The sequence below is a fragment of the Leptonychotes weddellii genome, chromosome 2, assembly GCF_054177405.1.
Source record: "Leptonychotes weddellii isolate Sample4059 chromosome 2, ASM5417740v2, whole genome shotgun sequence".
NCBI lineage: Eukaryota > Metazoa > Chordata > Mammalia > Carnivora > Phocidae > Leptonychotes > Leptonychotes weddellii.
In genome coordinates this window covers 121,254,383-121,275,361 of record NC_138370.1, presented here as the reverse complement: position 1 = coordinate 121,275,361, position 20,979 = coordinate 121,254,383, and the positions used below count along the sequence as shown (strand labels likewise).

The following is a 20,979-nucleotide window of genomic DNA, read 5'->3' as shown; positions in this document are numbered from 1 at the left end:
AAGAAAAAGTAGAACAGGTTAAAGGGGAATGAGATGGGAGGTATGGGGCAGACTAAGTTTCTCTTACAGGATCCATCATCACCATCTGTTGCAATCTCAGCTCATCTCAAATGTTACCTCCTTTACAATGCCCTCCTTGATACCTGAGTTAAAATCCATCTCTCCTACTATGCTCCTTTAGCACTTCCTGTCTCTATTACAGCACTTAGCCTTCTGCCTTGTGTTAGATATGAATACATCTGTCTTTTCATTAGACTCTGCTTTCTTAATGAAGAGAACGTGCCTTATTAATCATTTTATCCCTTGCAGAGTCACACATAATGGTTGGCTTAATAAATGTTTGTTGAACAGTGAAGACTAAACTGAACACAAATTGACAAAGATCCAGATTGTTTATAAAAGGTACTCTCAATATTAGGATTCAAAAATATAAGTTACACATGTAGATATTGGGTGCTAATTCTCTGTTCACATTTACTTTCTTCCCTTCTGCTAACATCCATTGGGCTAGAGAGATGGTAATGTGTTGTTGGAGAAAGTCTTTATTTTCTGCTTTTACTGAATTTCCAGTAGAAATACCACATATTAAGATGCCCAACAAATCAAGCAAAATAGTGTCATCATCAAGAACTTAAATTTGTCTTCAGAGCATTATGCGTTGACCATAGAGCCCACTAAATTAAGTGTTTTACATTAGAATTTAGGCATATTAACTAATACTATTGTCTTTATATAACACCAGGGTTTCATATGAGAAAATATGATTTATGTGAAACTGTCAATCTTTATTTCTCTTTTTGTTAATAAATAAAAAACACAGAAATCATCTAGCTATATTCTTCTCTATTTCTTTCATAAAACATACTGCTTTATATGACAAGAACCAGTAGAACTTGTTGGTTAAGAAGTAGTATTTCTTAAACATAATAACATACTATCTTGAAAATGCTATTATAAACACCATTCACTATGTAATAAAGCGTAACTATGAAGCTGATTTTGATTACACATTCTGTAAGTATCCTATTCAGTAGGTATGAATAAAAGACTCCCCCTAAACAATCATATACCTAAAAGTACAAGTAGTTTTTATATTTTACTTCTTTTAAAAATCAGGTTTAGAATTTAAAGATATAATTAGTGCATAATTAGAAAATGTTTAAAAATTCTTAGTAATTCAGATAGAATGAATTAGTGATTAGAGTTGCTTTTTGAATGGAGATGTGACAACATGAAATATTAATGAATGCTCTACTGGAATTGCTAATGACAGATTCTTCTGATGAAGAATTTAAAAGAAACCTCTTTTAAAGAAGGGAATCTGTTTGTCTTCTTGATATTTTTATTGAACTGAAACATTGATGTTTCTCTCTTTTTTAAAAAAAATTTTTTTAAGTAAGCTCTACACCCAACATGGGGCTTGAACTCATAACCCCGAGATCAAGAGTTACATGCTCCACTGCCTGAGCCAGCCAAGTGTCCAGATGTTTTTCTTAAAGGTACTTATTTTTATCCCAAATGCTCATGTAGTATACATTTCAATTAAATTTTATCCTTGATGTGCAGGGAATTACTATAGAGTAATCATTAGAGACACTGAAATTATTCATTATGATTATTATAGAAAAGTTAATGGGTCATAAGTGAGAAAGTTAACAATGGTGGAAGAGACAATGTGTTGGTCAGAAGAAGAACAAATGTAAAGAATGCATAGGATGATCATGAACATGAGAAAACAATCTACAGTGACTAGATTCAATGTTTGTTTGGCTTAGAGTTTGAATCTTGTCTTATTCCTATTTTCCTATGTGACTGGTACAATGTTGTGTGCATGTGTATGTATATACAGACCTGCAATAAGTGACTATTTAGTTAATTTAATTAGTTACGTAGGACCGGTGAAGATGCTAAAGTTACTCTTTGCCTTTGAGGATGTGTGTAAATGCTATCAAAACAAGTGATAAATTCAACAAAAAAATAAAAATTGTTATATGAAGCAATTTGAGACAATTTTAACTGTTTGACTTGATTTTTCAAGGTTTTGATCATCTATTTTTTGCTGTATTATTATAAGAAAGTTTAAATTTTAAGTGGGCCAGGGCGGCGCGGGCGCGCTCCTCGGGGAGTGGGAATTTCGGCACAGATATCGTTCAGAAACTCCATTGGAACCCCGAGGACAGAGGTTATGTGCTTCACATGGTCACCACTGCAGCAAAATGGTCTATGTCTTTCTCCTTCTTTGGTTTTTTCCTGACTTACATCCGTGATTTTCAGAAAATTTCTTTACGAGTGGAAGCCAATTTACATGGATTAACTCTCTATGACACTGCCCCTTGCCCTGTGAACAATGAACGAACACGGCTACTTTCCAGAGATTTATGATGAAGGGATAAAATATATCTGTGATGATTATGATTCTCAGGGATTGGGGGAAATGTTCATGAAAGTTCCTTATTCTGCTCTGAAATTTTTAACCAGTTAATCAAGGCTGACAGTGATGTTGATGAGTACTGATAATCAAGAGACATAAATAAAGCCATTTCACAAGTTATTTAAAAAAAAAAAAAAATTTTAAGTGGGCCAAATCTATAGTTGGTTAACCCTCTTTGGTACAAAATATCGGCATTAATATCTCTCACAATTATTTTGATTAAAATGTATTATTATACACATTTTCAAAGATCAGAAGTGCTTATGTATGTGTGCAAAATTTGAATTTGGTATCTGTCAATACAGAATGAACATTTTAGTGCATAGCTGCCTACGCACACTCACATACACACACACACACTATAATTTTAGAGCTTATATAAATGTGCTTGTCTATAAAAAGGATACAACATGGGGACTCAACAGAGGGTATTTTATTTGCATAAAAATGACAAGAATTTTAATAAAATGTTAATAACATATGAATTTACTTCAGCTATACTATCTCCTTCACTCCTGAATTAAAGTTCTTACTCAGGAGTATGAATTCCTCCTGCATTTTGTAGATGCTCTGACTTGCTCTTAGTTTATCAGTAAACATTAGCTGGGTGTTGTCATGGTAAATGGAAAAAATGTTTCTAATCTGTCCATGTAAGTAGGCCCGCTGCTGTCAGCAGATAAGAGAACAGGGATAAGGTATAGTGCTGAAGTATAAAAAACTAAAAGGTTAAAAAAAGAAAAGCATACTTGTCCTTTAAGAATGATTTCGTTGAATACTATTTTTAGAGCAACATGTAAATAACATAATTGAAGAAGGTCAATGCAAATCAAATTGGAAATATTATAATTTAAAAAGTGGGTACACGAATATAATTTTCATTTTGTCTTGAAATATGCATGAAGGTGTTGTTTGATCTTCACCCAGATGAAAACAAATAATGAAATCACTTTCATATAATATCCAGTCACACTTCATAAAGAGTTTTTTGAGGAAAGATATGTAAGAGGAACTTCTCTTTTGCCTTTAAACAACAGTACAGTCATATTTATCTTTGTTTACCTAGCCTCTGGTCAATTGTAACTTTCCCCTCAGAGCATCTGCCTTTAATTCCTTTCTATGAATCCAAAGTGCAATTAAAAAAAGACGTATTTCCAAATGCCAATTCAAAGTGGCCTTTGTTATTCAGGTACTTTGACTGTCTAATTTGATACATGTTTAGCACCCATAATGTGGCTAATTGGGCTCTGTATGCAATGGAATTACTTAAAAATAAAAATACATGCACTTTGTATTTTGTTTGACAGTTAAGACTTATACACACTGACCAATGAAAGTGCACAGTGTGCTAGACTTTTCATGCTGACAAAAATGCTACAGCGGTTTAGAGAAATGATGGGTTATTATGAGGTGGGGAAGTTGGGGAAGAACTTCCTAGAGGAGGTAAGTTAAGTTGGGAAAGCTGCATATATCTAATGCAGATGAGGAGGAGAGAAAGACAGTGTTTGGGGTTAGGGAAACAGCAAGCACAAAAGGAAAAGGGTGAGATAAATTAGCCAGTAGAAAATAAGCCTCTTAGAGCAGATTTGTGTGTTTTGAGTGGTGGGGGACCAGGCTTCCATTATAGCTTCAGGCTTTGCTTTTAGATTCACTTCTGGTTTTAGAGCTCTCCTCTATCTTTGTCCTGATGCTATTACTTACAGCATTCTTTTGCTTGTGCTGTCCTGATTTTACCTGTTTAAGTTTTCCACTCTTATCTTACAGTTCCATACGCTGAGCAGTTTTCTATTTCCTCTTTTGTTTGTTTTCTTTTTTAGCTCCCTTCATTTCTCCCCTTAAGATGGTTCACAAAGATCCGGGAAACCATCTAGGTTTCAGCAGACCAAAGCACTTGAGTTCCACCAATGTTTATTAAGCACTTATGAGGGGACAGGCATGTAGAGATGAAGAAGTCATGGTTCCTACCCTCCTGAAGCTTTCAGCCAAGTAAAGGCTCTTTTGTGCCTCACCTCTGTTTATATTATCCTCTACTACAACTGCAGGCTAAAGTCAGCCAAAACAGAAAAAAGTAAAATGGCTTAAAAATGCTAAGAAGCCTGAAACTCACCCCAAATAAGAATCTAGATTGTATCTGTGAAGCACCTGTGGTGAAAAGGTGACATGGTAGTTTGGATCCTAGCTCTGTCACATGTAATACAACTTTGAATAGGATGATAAAGAAAGAGGAACTGACATTTCTATGGGCCCAGCATGATGATTGGTATTGATTGTATATTACTTAATACTCATAGTGCATATCACCTCCAGCCCCTGCTTCAAAAAACAAAAATAAAACCAACAGCACCACCAAAAACAAAATAAAAAAACATATTCTTCCTATATTAAAGATGACCAAAACTCAGGTGCAGATAAAGCTAAGAAGCTTGGGTTTTCAGACACATCTGAGATTTGAGCCTGGTCTCAAGCCTCCAACCCTACCACTTACTAGATTTTAGGCTAAGTTATTCATTCATTTATTGAATACTCACTATATGTCAAGCACATTGCTTGGCACTGGATTTTAAGAAAACAATGTGACATGGTCCCTTCCCTTAAACCTCTTACAATGCAGTAGAGGGAGACAAGCATGTAAGGAAGCCCTTGTAATTAAGTGATAGGTGTAGTTCTGGAAGTCTACAAAGAGTAGTGTGAGGTACCAAGGGGTTCATTCTACCCAGGACTGGCAAATGGCAGAGGTCAGGAATTCACAGGGGAGGTGGCCCTGGAGTTCCACAGAGTCACCCATTAAATCAGGTAATTGTGAGATAGAACAAGACATTCTAACTGGAGTGAGCACTGGGGCCTGAAACAGGATGGCAAGAAATGAAGGTGGTTCAGGGTGGCTGGAGTGAGAGTTGGGAATAATAACATTCACTTCCCTTGTTAGAGGATACATAGGTAACATTTATACCGTGTTAAGCATAATGCCTGAGACATACTAGGTGCTCAATAAATGTTCCTGTTCCTCTTTCAGATGCTCCATTTGATTACATCCCCTTCCAGCCCTGAAATCCCATGATTCTTACCATACTGTATGAGTTCTTATTATATACTGGTTCATACACTGTTTTACACATTGTACATGTTCAATAAATAGTCTCTACTATAGTTGGCAGAAGAGTGGGTAAAACAAGATGTGAATTTTGATAAAGTATTGAAACAAAAGCTGAATTAGCTTCAAGCCTTTCTTTTTCTGTCCCTCTGTAGTAACTTGAATACAGTTTTGCTTGTGGATATGTGAATGTTGTGGAAGTGTAGAGATTCAGCTTCAGTTCAACATACTGGAACATAATTCAGTATTTTACCATGGGAACTGCTCATCTGCTCCCCAAACCAGAAGAGCTGCTTTTCTGCCCCTGGAAATTTCTAAGAACCTAACATCAGCCACATTGCTGGGTGGAGATTTGAAGGCAACATATCATACAAACACAATTTTAGAGCTCACCATTTCTACATGTACTGAGTTAATACATGTAATGCACATTTAAATAGCACTGATACATCACATCACAAGTATCCAATAAGAACTGGTTCTTATTTTACATTCTGCTAAATTTTATATAAATGTACCTGGGAGCAGGGTAAGAACAGGGTAGTAGAGCTTGGCCATGGGAGGGAAATACAAAAGGTAGCAAGAAGAGGGAGGGCAGGAACATATCCAAGAGCGTGATTGTAATCCCACTAGGACAAATACTTGTTTAGGCAGGAAGATGTCCCTGCTGTGACTTGTGAGCCTGAGGTGCTGTATGTCTGGTGGAACCTCCCCCTCCCCCCCACCCCTCTCCCCTACCAATTCAGCTGGGATGGCCATCAAAGTGCCTCTCCTGATGGTGAAGTTGCCTACCTCTTGTAGTCTTTCTAAAAAGCGTGGTCAAGCTGTAGGCAAAATTCTATCATAAAAGAACTTCATGTCAGATAAGTCATTTTTTCCCTATTTAGAATATTTGTGAACAGTGTTTTAAACTACACTGCCAGGTTGATTTTTCTTAGATGTATATAAATTTTGACAAGGTATAGTGATGATGTCAAGTAGTTTTAACAGAAGATAAAATATTGGTGACATTAAAAAACAGTTTTTAAGTAATGGGGAGATGTATATATTCTTCTAATGGACTTTGGGACTTTTATTTTTTTTGGAAAGCAAAGATTATGGGCATTTAACTAGGTATAAAGTAATACTGTTAGGGAGGGAGAATAATTATTCCTAACAGTAAAGCATAATGAGGCTAATAATGAGAGAAGGTACATCATCAAAGGAAAACACTGACTTGTGAGAAAAAAATGAATAATCAGGCACTGGAAGAGATGACTTATAAAGCTAATAATGGCACTGGAATAAGCCTTTTGGGATAAGCATATTTTGTTTGATCCATGCCAGTTTTTCTCACTCCACACATCTTTGAGAGCCACCTTATTGTAAAGTAGATGAGGGTCAAAGTAACAAAAAGGGTTATAGTTTTCCACTAGAAGACAAAAATACAACAATAATCCCTCCTCCCCCCCCATTGTCAAAATCCTTCCTGTTTAAGGATCTCAAAATCCTTTAGTTGGCTACAGTGATCTGTTGACTTTATCAGAATATTGTAACATGAAACCATGCAAACTGAAGCAATCTATTTTTTAAAAAAAAGTCTTCAGAGGGAGACAAACCATAAGAGACTCTTAATCGTAAGAAACAAACTGAGGGTTGCTGGAGGGGAGTGGGGTGGAGGGATGGGGTAACTGGGTGATGGGCATTACGGAGGGCACATGATGTAATGAGCACTGGTGTTATATAAGACTCATGAATCACTGAACTCTACCTCTGAAACTAATAATACACTACATGTTAATTAATTGAATTTAAATTAAAAAAATTTAAAGTCTTCATTATGTGGCTAATTTCCAACTATTTTTATAGCAGTACAGCTATAAACATTTGAAATATTGAGATATGTATAAAAAACTAAAATGTAATTTTAATCTTTTACCTTTATTAAACTATTCTATATCTGTGTACTTACTGTAAGTTATCTCAGTGACAGTATTTTAAAGGGTCAGAATCTACATTATTCATACATTTTTTTCCTAGAGATTTTATTTTCCAGTAGGAAGCCAAAGTGGATGTTCATCTGTAACCATGGTTTGAGAATAAGTACAAAACTAAGAGACTAGAATTCTCAATAGAGTTTTTTCATATATTAGTATCTCAATTTCTGCCTACAAATTGGTTAAAGGATACTCATCCTCAATTCACAAAGCTATAGGAAGATACAATATGACAGTTAGTTTCAACATCTTTTGGTGGTAGAAGTGTTTGTAAATGTTTGGCATTCTTGTTATTAGTAATACAATGTTTTTACTTTCTTATTAATATGTTAGTAGCTGTCATAGAATATTGTGGAGTTAACATTCTGTCAAGATGAGAGAAAATTTAAATTTTATTACATTTTTGGTGAAAAATTAAAGAACACATTGCCTGGTGTTACAAGGGGACTTATGCTTTAAACTAATTGTAAACTTCCATATTATTAGTCAGGTTATGAGTTTCTTTGCCACAGCAATTGTGGTAAATTTACTCCCCAACTGATCATAGGAGACTTTATTTATTCTTGTATTTAGATTAGGTGTAGTTGCATTAGGCCCAAACTGTATGTTAGGCTGATACCAGTTTTGAATTGTATGAAATGACTAAATTTCTCCATTAGTCTGCTTGAGAAATATAATTCAAATGTTGTAGGAATGGGACTCCGCAGTGAATCTCCACAGTAAGGAAAATGGTTAGCTTATTTCTAAATGGAAATCCCCAATTGTCACACCACATCAATCATCTGACATATAATCTGACTTCCATTGAGCTGGAACGTACTTTAAAGGTCAGGTCTCTGGATGAAGAATTTTAGCTTAGTGGGTTATGCAGGAGAAATGCCTAAATCCAGAGCACTGTTTTGGCATTGGTAGAAATAGCTTCTCTTCAAATAGCAGAGGGGAGGAAAAATGTAAGACTATTAAGCTCAAAGTCTTTTGCCTAAGCACATCTGCCTGTATCCCATTAACAAGTTGGACAAAGCAATAGGGGTAGGGATAGAACCACGTTCATCTCCTTTCATAGAAGGTGTATACTGGAGTCTTACAGGCACAACTTACTTGGTCTACATTGAAAAAAATTAGGAAATGCCATATTAGAAAAAAATTCCAAATATCTGGTTTCTCTTAAGAAATTGGAACCCCTGGCCACAGTGGGCCTGTATTCAGAAAGCTGGGGTTGTGTGGTGGAAAGCAGGCTGAAGCTGAGAATCGGGTGCTCTCCTTACACATGCTCTCTAAGTTCTCATTCTCTTACACCCCTCAACGTCTTACACCCATGCTCATTATGCCTGCCTCATCCTGGCACGCATTGAGATTCCTGCAGTTTATGAAATGGATGCAACGAGCCTTTTTTTTTTTTTTTTTTAAGGTGGGCTAATCTCTTTGTTGAAGGAGCGATGGGGAAAATTCAACGGCTGCTTTTGCTTCTAAACACTCTGAAATCTGCCGTTTTTCAACCCCCTTTTTCAGAAGGGCCTAAAGTACGAAACTAAGTATCAAAGGATGGACCTTGTAGTCCCAGCTCTACCACTGGCCCGCTGTGCGACCTCGGGCGAGTCCATTAAGTTCTCTTGGCCAAAGGCGATGATGGTCTGCAAATGCACATAATACCTGTTTCGACTATCTCACACGGCTGTTGCACAGCACACGAGATTTTAAAAAGTACTCCTAAGCAATTTATAAACCGCAAAAACGCTTCCCAGCACAAGCGCCTGTTACAGAGTGCGACACGGTGGCTTTAGAAGTTGGGTTACTGGAATCCGCTCTAGTTCCGCGCTGCTCCCACCTCCCACGCTCAGGGTGGGCGAGCGGAAGAAGATTCTCAGGGGAGGTCTGGAAAACTGGCTTAGAAATGCAGCGAGAAGTTCCTTAGCGGGGGTAAAGTTGTTGGCGGCATTTTTAAGCATCCAGAGTGACACACCAACTCCTAGCCGAGATGACAGACCCTGCCGCATGGCCAGCGCGGGAACCGGTCCCCCGGCCACCTCCCACCTCGAGGCCGGGGCCCCAGAGGCCTAACCTGAACGCTCCCAGCCGGGATCCCACACCCGGGACCCCGGACCTCGCCCTAGTCCCTAACCCCCGACAATCACCTCCCCGCCCCCCTTCCCTCTCCACGTGACAAGAGCCGGAACCGTCACTTCCGGCGGCGCGGATAACGCGCCTGCGCGGGGCGCCGGGCCTCAGAGAGCGGTTGGCAGCGGCGCCGCACCGCCAACGGCCGCAAGTGGCGAGCCGCGTAGGTCCAGCTCCGGCGGCGGCGGCGGCGCCGCGGGCTGCGGTCTTGGGGGTGTGAGGCCGGAGAGGTCCAGCCCACTCCCTGGAGGGGCCGGCCGCCCCGCCCCCTTCCCCATCTCTCTCCCTGGCGCTCCCCCTTCCCCGGCTCGCGCTCCCGACGCTTAGTGAGGCGGCTAGGGCGTCCGGGGCACTCGCGGAGGCGGCAGCGTCGCCCCCGCACTCGGCCCCGCCCCCTCGCGCCCCGCCCCGTCCCCGCCCTCTCCACCGCCCTCTGCGGGAGCCCGGCAGCTGCAGCGGAGCCGCGGAGCGGGCGGCGGGGCCGGAGCAGTGCGCTCGGGGCGCGCGGGATGTGAGGCTCGGCGGGCCGCAGCGCGCACGGACGCTCGGACGGGCGAGGGGCGGCGACCCCTTGCGGACGACCGGCCGCGCCCCGGGCCGAGGACTCGCTCTCTCGCTCGCGCTTGAGCGAGCCCCGCGCCCCCCAGCGCGCCGGCGGGACCATGAAGAAGTTCTCTCGAATGCCCAAGTCCGAGGGCGGCGGCGGCGGCGGAGCGGCGGGTGGCGCGGCCGGCGGGGCCGGGGCCGGTTCCAGCTCCGGCAGCTCGTCCGTGGGGGTCCGGGTGTTTGCGGTCGGCCGCTACCAGGTCACCCTGGAGGAGTCGCTGGCCGAAGGTACGGGCGCCTGGGGAGACTCGGGCAGGCAGGTGAGGGAGGGCTGGGGAGTGGCGGTGGCTCTCCGGGTCCTCGCCCGCTTCTTTCCTCGCCCTCTCGGCTTACTCTTCTTCCCGCTTCTGCCTCCTTTGCTGTGCCGGCGGGGGCTCTTAAAGAGTAGCTCGGGCTTTTCGCTCTTAAGCCGGTTTTTCTCGCGGCTGGCAGCTCTGACCGGTGCACAGTTCTCTCATTACTGAGTTTAAGTCCTTTTCAGCCCTCCTTGACGCGGAGAAGTAAGTAGAAAACGTCCTAGCGAGTGATGTGGTGTCATGATTGGACCAGTGTGACTCATTAGAGGGGCAGATCGTGCAGGATCGAGGCTCTGCTCTGCCAGCTGTGGCTCAGGCGGCTGTAGTGCTTTGGCCTCTACATCTGCGTCTCCACCCGCGCTGCAGGGTACGGGACCCTGCAGTCCCCCAAGGCGAGCTGGGTTTGCTCCTACTCAGTCATCAGTTGAAAAACAGTTTATTTCTATGCGTGCGCTTGTGCATGTGTTGGAGGTGATACTTTGCCCCAAATTCAGTTAGTAGGTTGCTTTGGAGGAGGAGCAGGTAAACTTGAAGTCCATTTATCTTTGTTTTTTAGAATCTTCATCAGACAAGGTGCTATTCATACCCTTTCAGTATGTCTCTTTGGTACTTTAAAAGGGGCTAAGAAAACAGGTTAACTTTCACTTGCGAAGTTTTGCGTTCAGTCCTTCATTATCTTTACCAGGCTATGTCAGCAGTTGCAAGTCTGCTTACAAGAAAGCTTACTCCATTTAAAAAACAAGATCCTGCACTTTAGTTTTGTATTTTTTGTGTAACTGGCTTGTAGAAAATACTTTCTCTCATTTATTGCATGCTTCATTTGATCTTTGAGCTTTTAATTGCAGAATATTACAAAAAATACTTTTAAAAATTCATAAGAAATAATTTGTTGATAAATGGCCCTTTTAAGTTCCAAGGTTAAGAGAAAAGAAACTGAAGAGAGTAGTTTTGGTTCTCTGAAAGTCAGACATCGATGTGGTTTGGACACAGTCGACTGAGAGATTCCACTTATGTTTTTTGAAATGCCATAAACAATAGCACATTAGTGCAAAAGAAAAATCTGAACGTTTTTGTCTATAAAATATTTAAAGAGAAAGAAATCTTGAATTATTCAGGGATGGGTGTCATTGTTACACAAGCCATTGCCCCTAGTAATGAGCCTAGCCAAACCTTAGAGAGGTGGGAGAAGGATCCTTAGCTTCTCAAAAGAATGAATATATGGTGATTGGTTTTGATAGATGTAAAATTTCCTAGCTCTTTGTTATACATGATTTTCAAATGTTGGTTTAGGTTGAGTTGTGGGTTTTAAGAAGACATGGCTGTTAACTCACATGCTGTACTTATTTCTTTGGATTGTAGTAACTAATTGAAGTGTGGCTTGAGTAGTATTACACTCACTTCATTTCACAAAATCCCAGATGGGTTTTTTATTTAGTAGAAAGAAAACATTGACGTTTCATCAAACTACACTTTGGATTTGTGACTTCTATCACTGCTCTAAGCATATCCTATCATTACCATAAGCAAGTCATTTTCAAGAAAAATTAAGTAATTTGGGAAAATGAAAATAAAAATGAAGAATTTCAAAGGTGGAGTGCTCATTCAACCACCAAAAATTAAAAAGAAATTAAGGACTAATGTCACTGTTTACTAGCTTTTGCTATAAATTTTGTCATTTTTCTTGGGAAAATCCATAACTAAGTGCTAGGATGAAGCAGGAGCTGAAGAAACTGTTTTGGAAGGTGGGACTTCCCCACCCAACACTCCAGCTCTTGGACTGGACTTTTATTTCATCCTCTCTGGAGGGTAGGGGAGACTTTCTTCCCTTCTGTATTTCTTTTCTCTTCACACACACAACTGAAATTACCTATACGCAGTTTACTTTTTGATCCTGACAGTTTCTTACTTCAAATGCTTAATATCCTCTCTCTTTTCCAAATAATTTAGACAATTTAGACAAGATGTTTAAGCACAAAGTCTGGTTCACACTCAAGAATGATCATTCAGTAATTGACAGATACATTTGCTGAATTATAAGATTAGGGCAAGTGGTGTGGAAAGGCATTAGAGTTTAGAGTACCTGAATTGGGCAGAGGTAGACAAGGGGTGGGACAAGGGGTAGAAACAAAGACCAAAAAACAAACTAGGTAGGTTTTACTTTTTTTTTTTTTTTTTGCTTTGGGTCCTTGTTGTTTAAACAGGGCCAAGATTGTAGGTGCTGTGCCCTGAGGTGTTCTTGCCATACTACTGCAACATAGGCATCTTGTTCAGAATGACTTCTGCAGTGTCTTTGAGTCTTCAGTAAATCTGCTATTCTTCCCTCTTTCTCATATTCTGTCTCATATTCTTTCTCCTTCTTTCTAAGTATATTTATATTTACATATTTCATTCTTATTGTTCAGAGTAGTTATGTTTTGTAAAGTCACTGAACAGTGAGTTAGTAAGTACTGAACCATTGCCCTTGAGAAATACAGGCGTAAGGTCCTGCAAGCCCCTGGTCACAACATTTTTGTCAACCAGTCTTGTTTTATGTGAGTTTCTGTTTAAAGATCTTATTTAATATATATTGTTGATTCATTAAAACTGAACTTAGGGCTAACAGCGCTGTAACTCATATCTAAATAAAGCTTATCTAAAACACATTAATTTCCCTGTAAGGGACATCACAGCCTTCTTGAGCTTAGGAGTACTAGATGACACTTTGGCACTATGCTTGGGGCCATTTTAAACAATGAAATCAGTAAAAAAGCACAAAAATGAGAAAAACATGGCACTAAACAGACTTCAAAAAGGGCCCTTGTTTATAAACAAGGCAGAATGGTATCTTGTTGACTCCAGCCGGCCTTCTCAAAATTTTCAGCACTATGCTCATGTGTGTAATGATCATGAAAATGCCATTGTATTGATTTTGGGAATACGGATTAATTTTAGTGACCACATGATTTACAAATATGGAATCCCCAAATAATGACAATCAACTATGTATGTATGTATATATGTATGTATACATATACATGCATAATATTTGAGTATAAATATTACGAGGTCACATGTATATATATAAATACATAATATTTATATATTACATAATTAAAGAAAGAAACAGATTCTCAGAGATATACTTAAATGTTGTATGTTTAAACTGTTGGAGTAGTTTCTTTGCTGAAATATACACTTTGTATCATAGTCCCTAGTTAAATATTTGTATGTTTGAAAATGCTTGTTACACCTTGCACCTTTTTAATTCCTCCTCAAAGTTTAGAGGACTAATATCATTGTGGAGCATTTTCGTGTTTTTTTTTCAAAAACAGTTTAGTTTCAGGAGTGCACGCTAACCAAATCCAATTTGGGCCTATAAAAATCAGATAAAGCCGTATGTAAATTTTAGCTTGAAAGGTGTCAAATTGTCAAGCATATATAATTCAGTGTACTCTTTGAAGTTTCCAATAAAACATAGGACTGGCTTTTTGGTCACATGCCTCCATAAGCCTTCAGTGCTGGTTAGAGGATTTAATATTGATTGATAATGGGAAGAAGTTGGTTCTCAATGTGTTTGGTTCTCAATGTTGTTCTAAATGTGTTTGGTACAAAGTGCTTAAATAAATGCGGAACCAGGAGATTGGGACACTGTCCATAATTTGTTGAGGTAATCTAGTTATGAGGTTCTGGGGGCTGGATAGGAATGGTATTTTGAATATAATTGCATGGGTAAGGATAAGACTTTCTGTCATGGACACGGGGGTTGTTGGTACTGTCAGTACAGGTAATTGAGAGGCCAGGAATGTACTACAGAGCTCTGTAGAAGGAGCTCAGTAGCTCTCTCAGAGTTAACTACTTAGATTAGGGTAAGTTAATTTAGGCTAAGTGTTAACCACTTCTCACTGTTAATTTTACAGGAAGGTAGTAATATACATTTGATTTTGCCACATAAATCAATCTGAAATGATGGATTTAAGCATGATATTTCATGTGCAGAAATTATCTGTGGCTACCCAGTAACTTGTAAGTTAAAGTTTCTGAGAGAGGACAGAGAAAGCAGATGGGGAGGATTTAACAAAAATATTGACAACTGTTACTACTCCATAACTATTAAATGCCTTTTGTGTGCCAGGCTCTGTAGTAGGTACTATTTATACAGTGGAGAACAAAACAAATATTTCTTTGTCCTTATGGAAGTTACAGTCTTAAATAGAAGATAAATGTTAAACAAAAATCAAGTTAATGTAGGTAATTTTGATAACTGTCATGAGAAGACAGCACAGGGTTTAATGAGAGAATAACCAATTCAGTTTATATTGAAGGAGCAAGGAAGACCTTTTTGATATTTTACCAGAAATCTGAAGTATGAGAAAAATTAGGTAAAGGCAGAGGTGTGAAGGTGGGGTGGTGTGGAGTATGTCATGAAGAGAGAAGTCTATGTGAGGAAGAGTTTCAGGAACTGAAATATGCCCAGAGCTGGGGACTATAATGATTGAATCATTTGGAGGAAGGACCCAAGATGATGTTGGAAAGGTGACCAGGATCCAGGACTTTAGGATTTTAGATTTTATCTGAAAATGCAATGGGAAGCTACTGAAGGATTAGGGCAGTTATATGCTCTGATTTGTATTTTTACAAGATCATAGTGATTGCTATATAGATACTGGTTGAGAGGTATACAGATTAGATGATTAGTTAAAATGGTAGCAGTGGGAATGGAAGCGAATGTTATAATGCTTAAATGGGAAGACCTGGTGATGGATTGGATTGAGGGGGGAGGGTATTGTAGGAACTGTGAAGAATGACTTGCTTATCCAGCTCTTGGGTTGGAGGTACCATTTGCTGAGATGGGGGAGAGTAGAGAAGGAACAGATTTTTTGGGGGTGGGGGGAAGAGTTAGGAGGATATCCAGGAGTTCGAGACATGTTTAGTTGAGGTATCTGGGAGGAAATAAGCGTCACGTGGGAAGCTGCGTATGTGGTCTGGTACTCAGCAAAGGTGTCTGGGCTTAGAGATAGGTATTTTTGATAAGTGAACATTTGGCTGTTACTGAAAACCCTGGGAGAGGATAATGTAGGGAGAGAGTATAGAATGAGAAGGCTCTCACTGAAGGACTGTGGTAGAACATTGGTCCTAAACATTAGTGTTCATCAGAATCATTTGGAGGGCTTGGTAAGCCGCAGATTGCTGAGCCTGACGCCCAAAGTTTGATTCTGTATGTCTGGGCAATGTCCATAATTTTCATTTCTAACAACTTGCTCACTGATGCTGATGCTGCTGGTCCAGAAACCATACCTTGAGAACCACTGATTTAGAGTAAAAAGGAGCTACCAGAGAGGTATGAAGAATACCAGGAGAATATGATGCTTTGAAGAGGAGGGAGTGAATTGTGTTGCCTGAGAAGTTATCTTGATCACATTTTTTGGCCACACACTCAAAATTATTCATGCTTAGTTCTTTTTTTTTTTTTTTTCTTTCCAGATTTTATTTTTAAGCAATCTCTACACGCAACTTGGGGCTCGAACTCACAACCTGGAGATCGAGTCACATGCTCCATGGACTGAGCCAGCCAGGCGCCCTCCCCCTGCTCCCCCCTCCCCCCTGCCCCCCCATGCTTAGTTCTTAACCTACCTTTTAAATCTTAGTTCTGGTTATTTCCTGATAATACTCTGCTCCAGCCACAGTGTGCACCATTCCCCGTTGTTTTGTGACTGAATGTTGTATTTACTTATCACTACCTTTGCCTGTGTAATCCTCGTCGCCTAACTGCTAGTTATGATCACTCCCATCTTCCTGTGGACATTTGTAGCTATTTATTTGCTTTTTCCCCCTTATCACATTTAATCTTTTGTCTTGAGATACAATTATGTAAGCACGTGGAAATACTAAGGTGGTTATTGTTCCTGTCTCATTTCCCTTAGCAGATAGTAAAATTCTTGAGGCTAGACGTACTCTCTATTAATTGCTTTTTGAATCACACAAATTGCCTTGTCATATCATGGACATTCAAATTCTTTTCAAAGGAAACGATTTTTGACTTTTTTTTCTCTTTTTTTAATGAACACAGATGGAGTTTTTCAATTTGCGAATTGAAAAGCACCAAGGGAGGGCTCTTTAGTTCTTGTCCCATCAGAGGTCTTCTACTTAGGTCAGGGGACCCTGAATTTTGAACTTCGGTGAAGACAGACTTTTAAAAAATTTTTTAGACCTACACATGCATGTTTATAGCACCTTTATTCATCAGTCAAAAACTAGAAACATGGGCACTTGGGTGGCTCAGTCAGTTAAGTGTCTGTCTGCCTTAGGCTCAGGTCATAATCCTGAGGTCCTGGGATCGAGCCCCTCATCAGGCTCTCTGCTTAGCGGGGAGCCTGAGTCTCCCTCTCCCTCTGCCCCTCCCCCTGGGTGGGCTCTCTCTCTCTCTCTCTCAAATAAATAAATAAAATCTTAAAACAAAACAAAAAACTAGAAACAGGAGGAATCAGCATCATGGTAGCTTAAGATGTACCTCTTTTTTTTTTTAATGTGGGATTTTTTTTTAATTTTAATTCCAACATAGTTAACATATAGTGTTATATTAATTTCAGGTGTATGGTATAGTGATTCTACAATTCATACAGGTGAATACAAACTTTTGAAGACAGTTTGTTTAAGCCTAAGTGTCATTTCAGTTAGCCTCCTTGAAACAGCAAAGAAAGAATAACCTAGATGTCCTTTTACAGTTATCTTTCTCTGTTGACATATTTTTCTTTATTTTGCAAAGGTGGCTGAATTTAAAGAAGAAAAGTATTGTTACATGCAATTATGAAATTGCTTTATACTGTACAATTGATTTTGACAGTGAGCTTTTTGAGGGCAGGGTCTTATTTATCTCTGTATCTTTAGTTTCTGTCCAGCAGTTTTTGTTGTGGTGAATTAAACTCTCAGGAAACATTGTTTCCTTTTTTATAAGATGGAGTTAATATTTATTATGAAGATTAATAGGTAATGTGTGATATTAAGAAGATAATGTATGACAGTACCTGATAGTGCATGCCAAGTCTTTCAATAAATATGGGCCAATTTTAGGTTCAGATTTGGTTATCAGCTTTCAGTGAAATCTGCTTCAGGAATTATAGTAATTTGCTTGTAGAGTAGGTATTACATTTATCCTGAGTTAATGATCACATTTATGTTTGTAAAAAATTTGAATCATTTTAGATAATTATTATATGGCATTTAGCCATATATAATTTTTAAGTTTCACCTTAAGTTTTTACCTTGATAAGCAGCATATACTTTGACAATGAAATGGAAGTAATTTGTAGCAAAGAACATTACATAGACTCATTACTAACATATGCTTCGCTTTTGTGATACGTTATCATTGTAGGGATAGTTCTTTGGTTGTAATTTTGGTTGTCTGCTGTATGTTTTCTATAGAGGTGGCAGTTTTATTCAAGGGCACTGCAGCAATTCCCAGTTTTCAATATTTTGAAAAAAAGTATAGTGGAAATTATGCATTTATCTCCAAAAAAAGTGCTAAATTGCACTAACATCAAATTTCTTTGCTTTTAGCTATAGTCAGCTTTGTTTGGTTAATACTGACTTTCTCATGCTGAGCAGTTTGGAAAGATTGTCTTTGATTATTTTAAAATTAATAGAAATAAATTAATACTTGTTAGCATCTTTCCATTATGGGGTCTGTAGGAGGGAAAAATAGAAAAGGTCCCTGATGTTGTTTATATTACAGAGCATACTAGAAGGTGGAATTTTTGTTTGTCCTTACATTGATTCTGGACCTTTAATGTTCTTTACTAATCTTCTACATTATCTTGGTTCTCTTTCACTCCTTCTCTCAACCCCCTCCCCCCCCATTTTTTTTGGTCAAAACTTGAAGTAGAACATAAACATTCATTAGAAACCTATTTGGTGGCTATCGAAATGATTAAAGGCTTGACTTGGAATTCTGAAATTAGGAGTCCTGAGTGGTGATTTCAAAGCTACAGAAAGGTTTCATCATAAGGAGTTGAGACTGTTTATTCCTTGATTTTATCCTGCATCCATCTGGTGAACCATTCGTCTACCCACAAGCCTGCTATTTTTAGGGACCTGAGTTGGGAAGTTGAGTGGTTAATGACTGAACTGTTTTAAATAGTTGGGCACTTAGTTAATTTGGAGATTCTCTTGTCTGAGTGTATCATCTTTACAAATGAGATCAGTCAGCACATTTCTGCTAACCATTTCACGTCTCTCTGCAGGAGAGTGGTTGTTGGGCTTTTACACAGACACTTTATTTTTGGAATTGTTGGTTTGTCCTTGTCTTGTAGAATTCCAGTGAAGTTTAAGGGCATAGTTTGGGATATAGCCTTTAGAGAGGCATTTTGCAGTGAATATTATTTTAAAATATGAAACAGTTGTTGCTACTAATTTGCCTATTTTAACATTTCATTAAATCTTCGAAATGGTGCCTTCTTGGTGGCAACTATTAAAAAAAAAAGGCAAAACTTGGAGCTGGGCCAGGTGATATTCTGTTATGCTACTAACTTGCATTGTGACATTTTGATTTCACTTTCCTCAAGAAAAAAATGAAGTGGATAAAGATGAATGTGTAACATCTTTTTCCATTTTAGCATGCTCTGATTTTGTTTATGTAATGGATTCTTACTGCTTCTCTGATAAGAGAGGAGCATGGGAAAGGAGGGCTAAAGATGAACAGTTTTAGGATTGAGACCATAATGAAAGGATTGTGTTTGATAATCATGCATTTGAGTTCTTTGACAAACTTCAGTATAGATTAACAATTTATTTTTTTTATCTTGTGTATAAAATTATTTCTTAATCATTGTGAAAAAGTCTTTTCTAGGAAGTTGCCTAATTTAGTACCCTTTAAGATAAGGGGATGGGTGCTCAAATAAAATCCTGTGGCATTTCAGAGTACTATTTAGTTTCAAAGGATATGCCACTTTAATGGATTTTTTTTGTCATTTTAATGGTTTGTGTTCTCCAAGTGACTCATATTTTGGAGGGTATCTGGAAGTAAAGAAATTTTCGTGTTTTTCAAGTTTTTATTTGGAAAGAATGTTTAAGGAAGGGTTATGACAGTACTTTCTCCTGGTTTGTGGATAGAACGTTTATTTACCCATGATAATGTGTGAAGAGTCAGCTACTTTTTGTTTCCAGTGCTGTCAGCTCTAGTTTGGGTCCTTAATACCTCTTACAGAATTACATTCTCATGTAGACTCTTCTTCCCCTTTTAGGGTCTTTACTCACCAAATCCACTCTTGTATTCCTTCCAGTTTTTCTTCCTGAAATGGACTTCTGATCATTTGCCTAACTAAGTGAAGTGCACAGTCACTACTCTGGGATTCAAGGTCCTCTGCAGTGTGACCCCAACTCCCCACAGGTCTTAATCCCTCTCTCACTCTAACCCTAGGTGTGTTTTACTGCACATGTACTTCACATTTCCTGTACTTTGCTCTTGCTTTTTCATTCCTGTTTTTCAGCTTATGTTGTTACATTGCCTAGAATGCAGACACCTGCCTCCCCACTCTGTTTAAATGTATCTTGTGGGATACATTTAAAATATAGTTACTTTCTTGCAATCTTTATTTTTCTATGAAACCCTATTTGCAACCAAATGAGTGTAATTATGCCTTCCTCTGAGGCTTTGTAGTAACTGTTGCTCATATTGCCCTTATTTTACCAGCTTTGTTCTATTCTAAGAATATGTGTAATAAAAAGTTTCCTCTACTGCAAGATTAAAATTTCCCTTAAGATTTGGCTTGTATTCATCTTATCTCTTATCTTTTACAGTGCTGTACTCATGATAGGTATTCAGTACATTTGTAAGAGATTAAATTTTTGAATTGAAAAGCAGCCAGAAGGCCTGTAAACATTTACTATAAAACAATTGGATAACAACCATATTTGACATATCCAACTGTTTGGTTGAGTAGGTTGGCCCCATTTTTCATGTTACGTCCTTTTACAGAAACTGAAATAAGTAGATAGAGATAGTTGATGATAATGTAGGTACAGCATTATCTAGATGAATGAAAAAAGTACTACCAGATTTATTTCTGGATTCCTGGCATGTTTCATTTCTGTAGTGATTACACAAATAGTACATCTTTGTTTTGTGGGTACTGCATTGCTCTTCTTACTAGGTGTGACTCAACAATGTTCTAGCCTGAGTTCCCTTGACCCATGTCATCTTTAAAGAAAGCCACTACTGTGGGACAGAGAGGGCAGACAGGCCTAAAGTATGTGCTCTGAATACCTAGTCTTAAAGTAACAATATTGGAAATGCTCAACTGGCTATGGCTTTGTCTCGAGTGGTTGATAGTTACCAAGGCTTAATGGGACAACTGGTATCTAAGAGAATGAGAGATTAGGAAGAAGAGCATCTTATATCCGTAATGCTCTGGGGAAGAAAATACTTGATTATTACCTTGGGGGACCCTCTAACTAGTGTGTCTAATATTGGAGGTGATTTTCTCAGTAGAG

The 20,979-nt window shown here is 38.9% G+C and overlaps 2 protein-coding genes across 3 annotated transcripts in view; both read left to right on the top strand.

Annotated features, from left to right (window-relative positions):
* ANXA3 (annexin A3) overlaps positions 1–20,979 on the top strand; it is a 295,648-nt gene that overhangs the window by 160,892 nt on the left and 113,777 nt on the right. The window lies entirely within an intron of this gene.
* The window catches only part of BMP2K (BMP2 inducible kinase), a 124,707-nt gene continuing 113,777 nt past the window's right edge, over positions 10,050–20,979 (top strand). The window contains exon 1 of one of the 2 annotated variants that reach the window (XM_081812264.1): positions 10,050–10,444. In XM_081812264.1, the coding sequence (XP_081668390.1) occupies positions 10,273–10,444 (172 nt within the window). In that variant the 5' untranslated portion in view covers positions 10,050–10,272. The remainder of the gene's footprint in view (positions 10,445–20,979) is intronic. The other variant, XM_031041216.2, reaches the window with a different exon arrangement.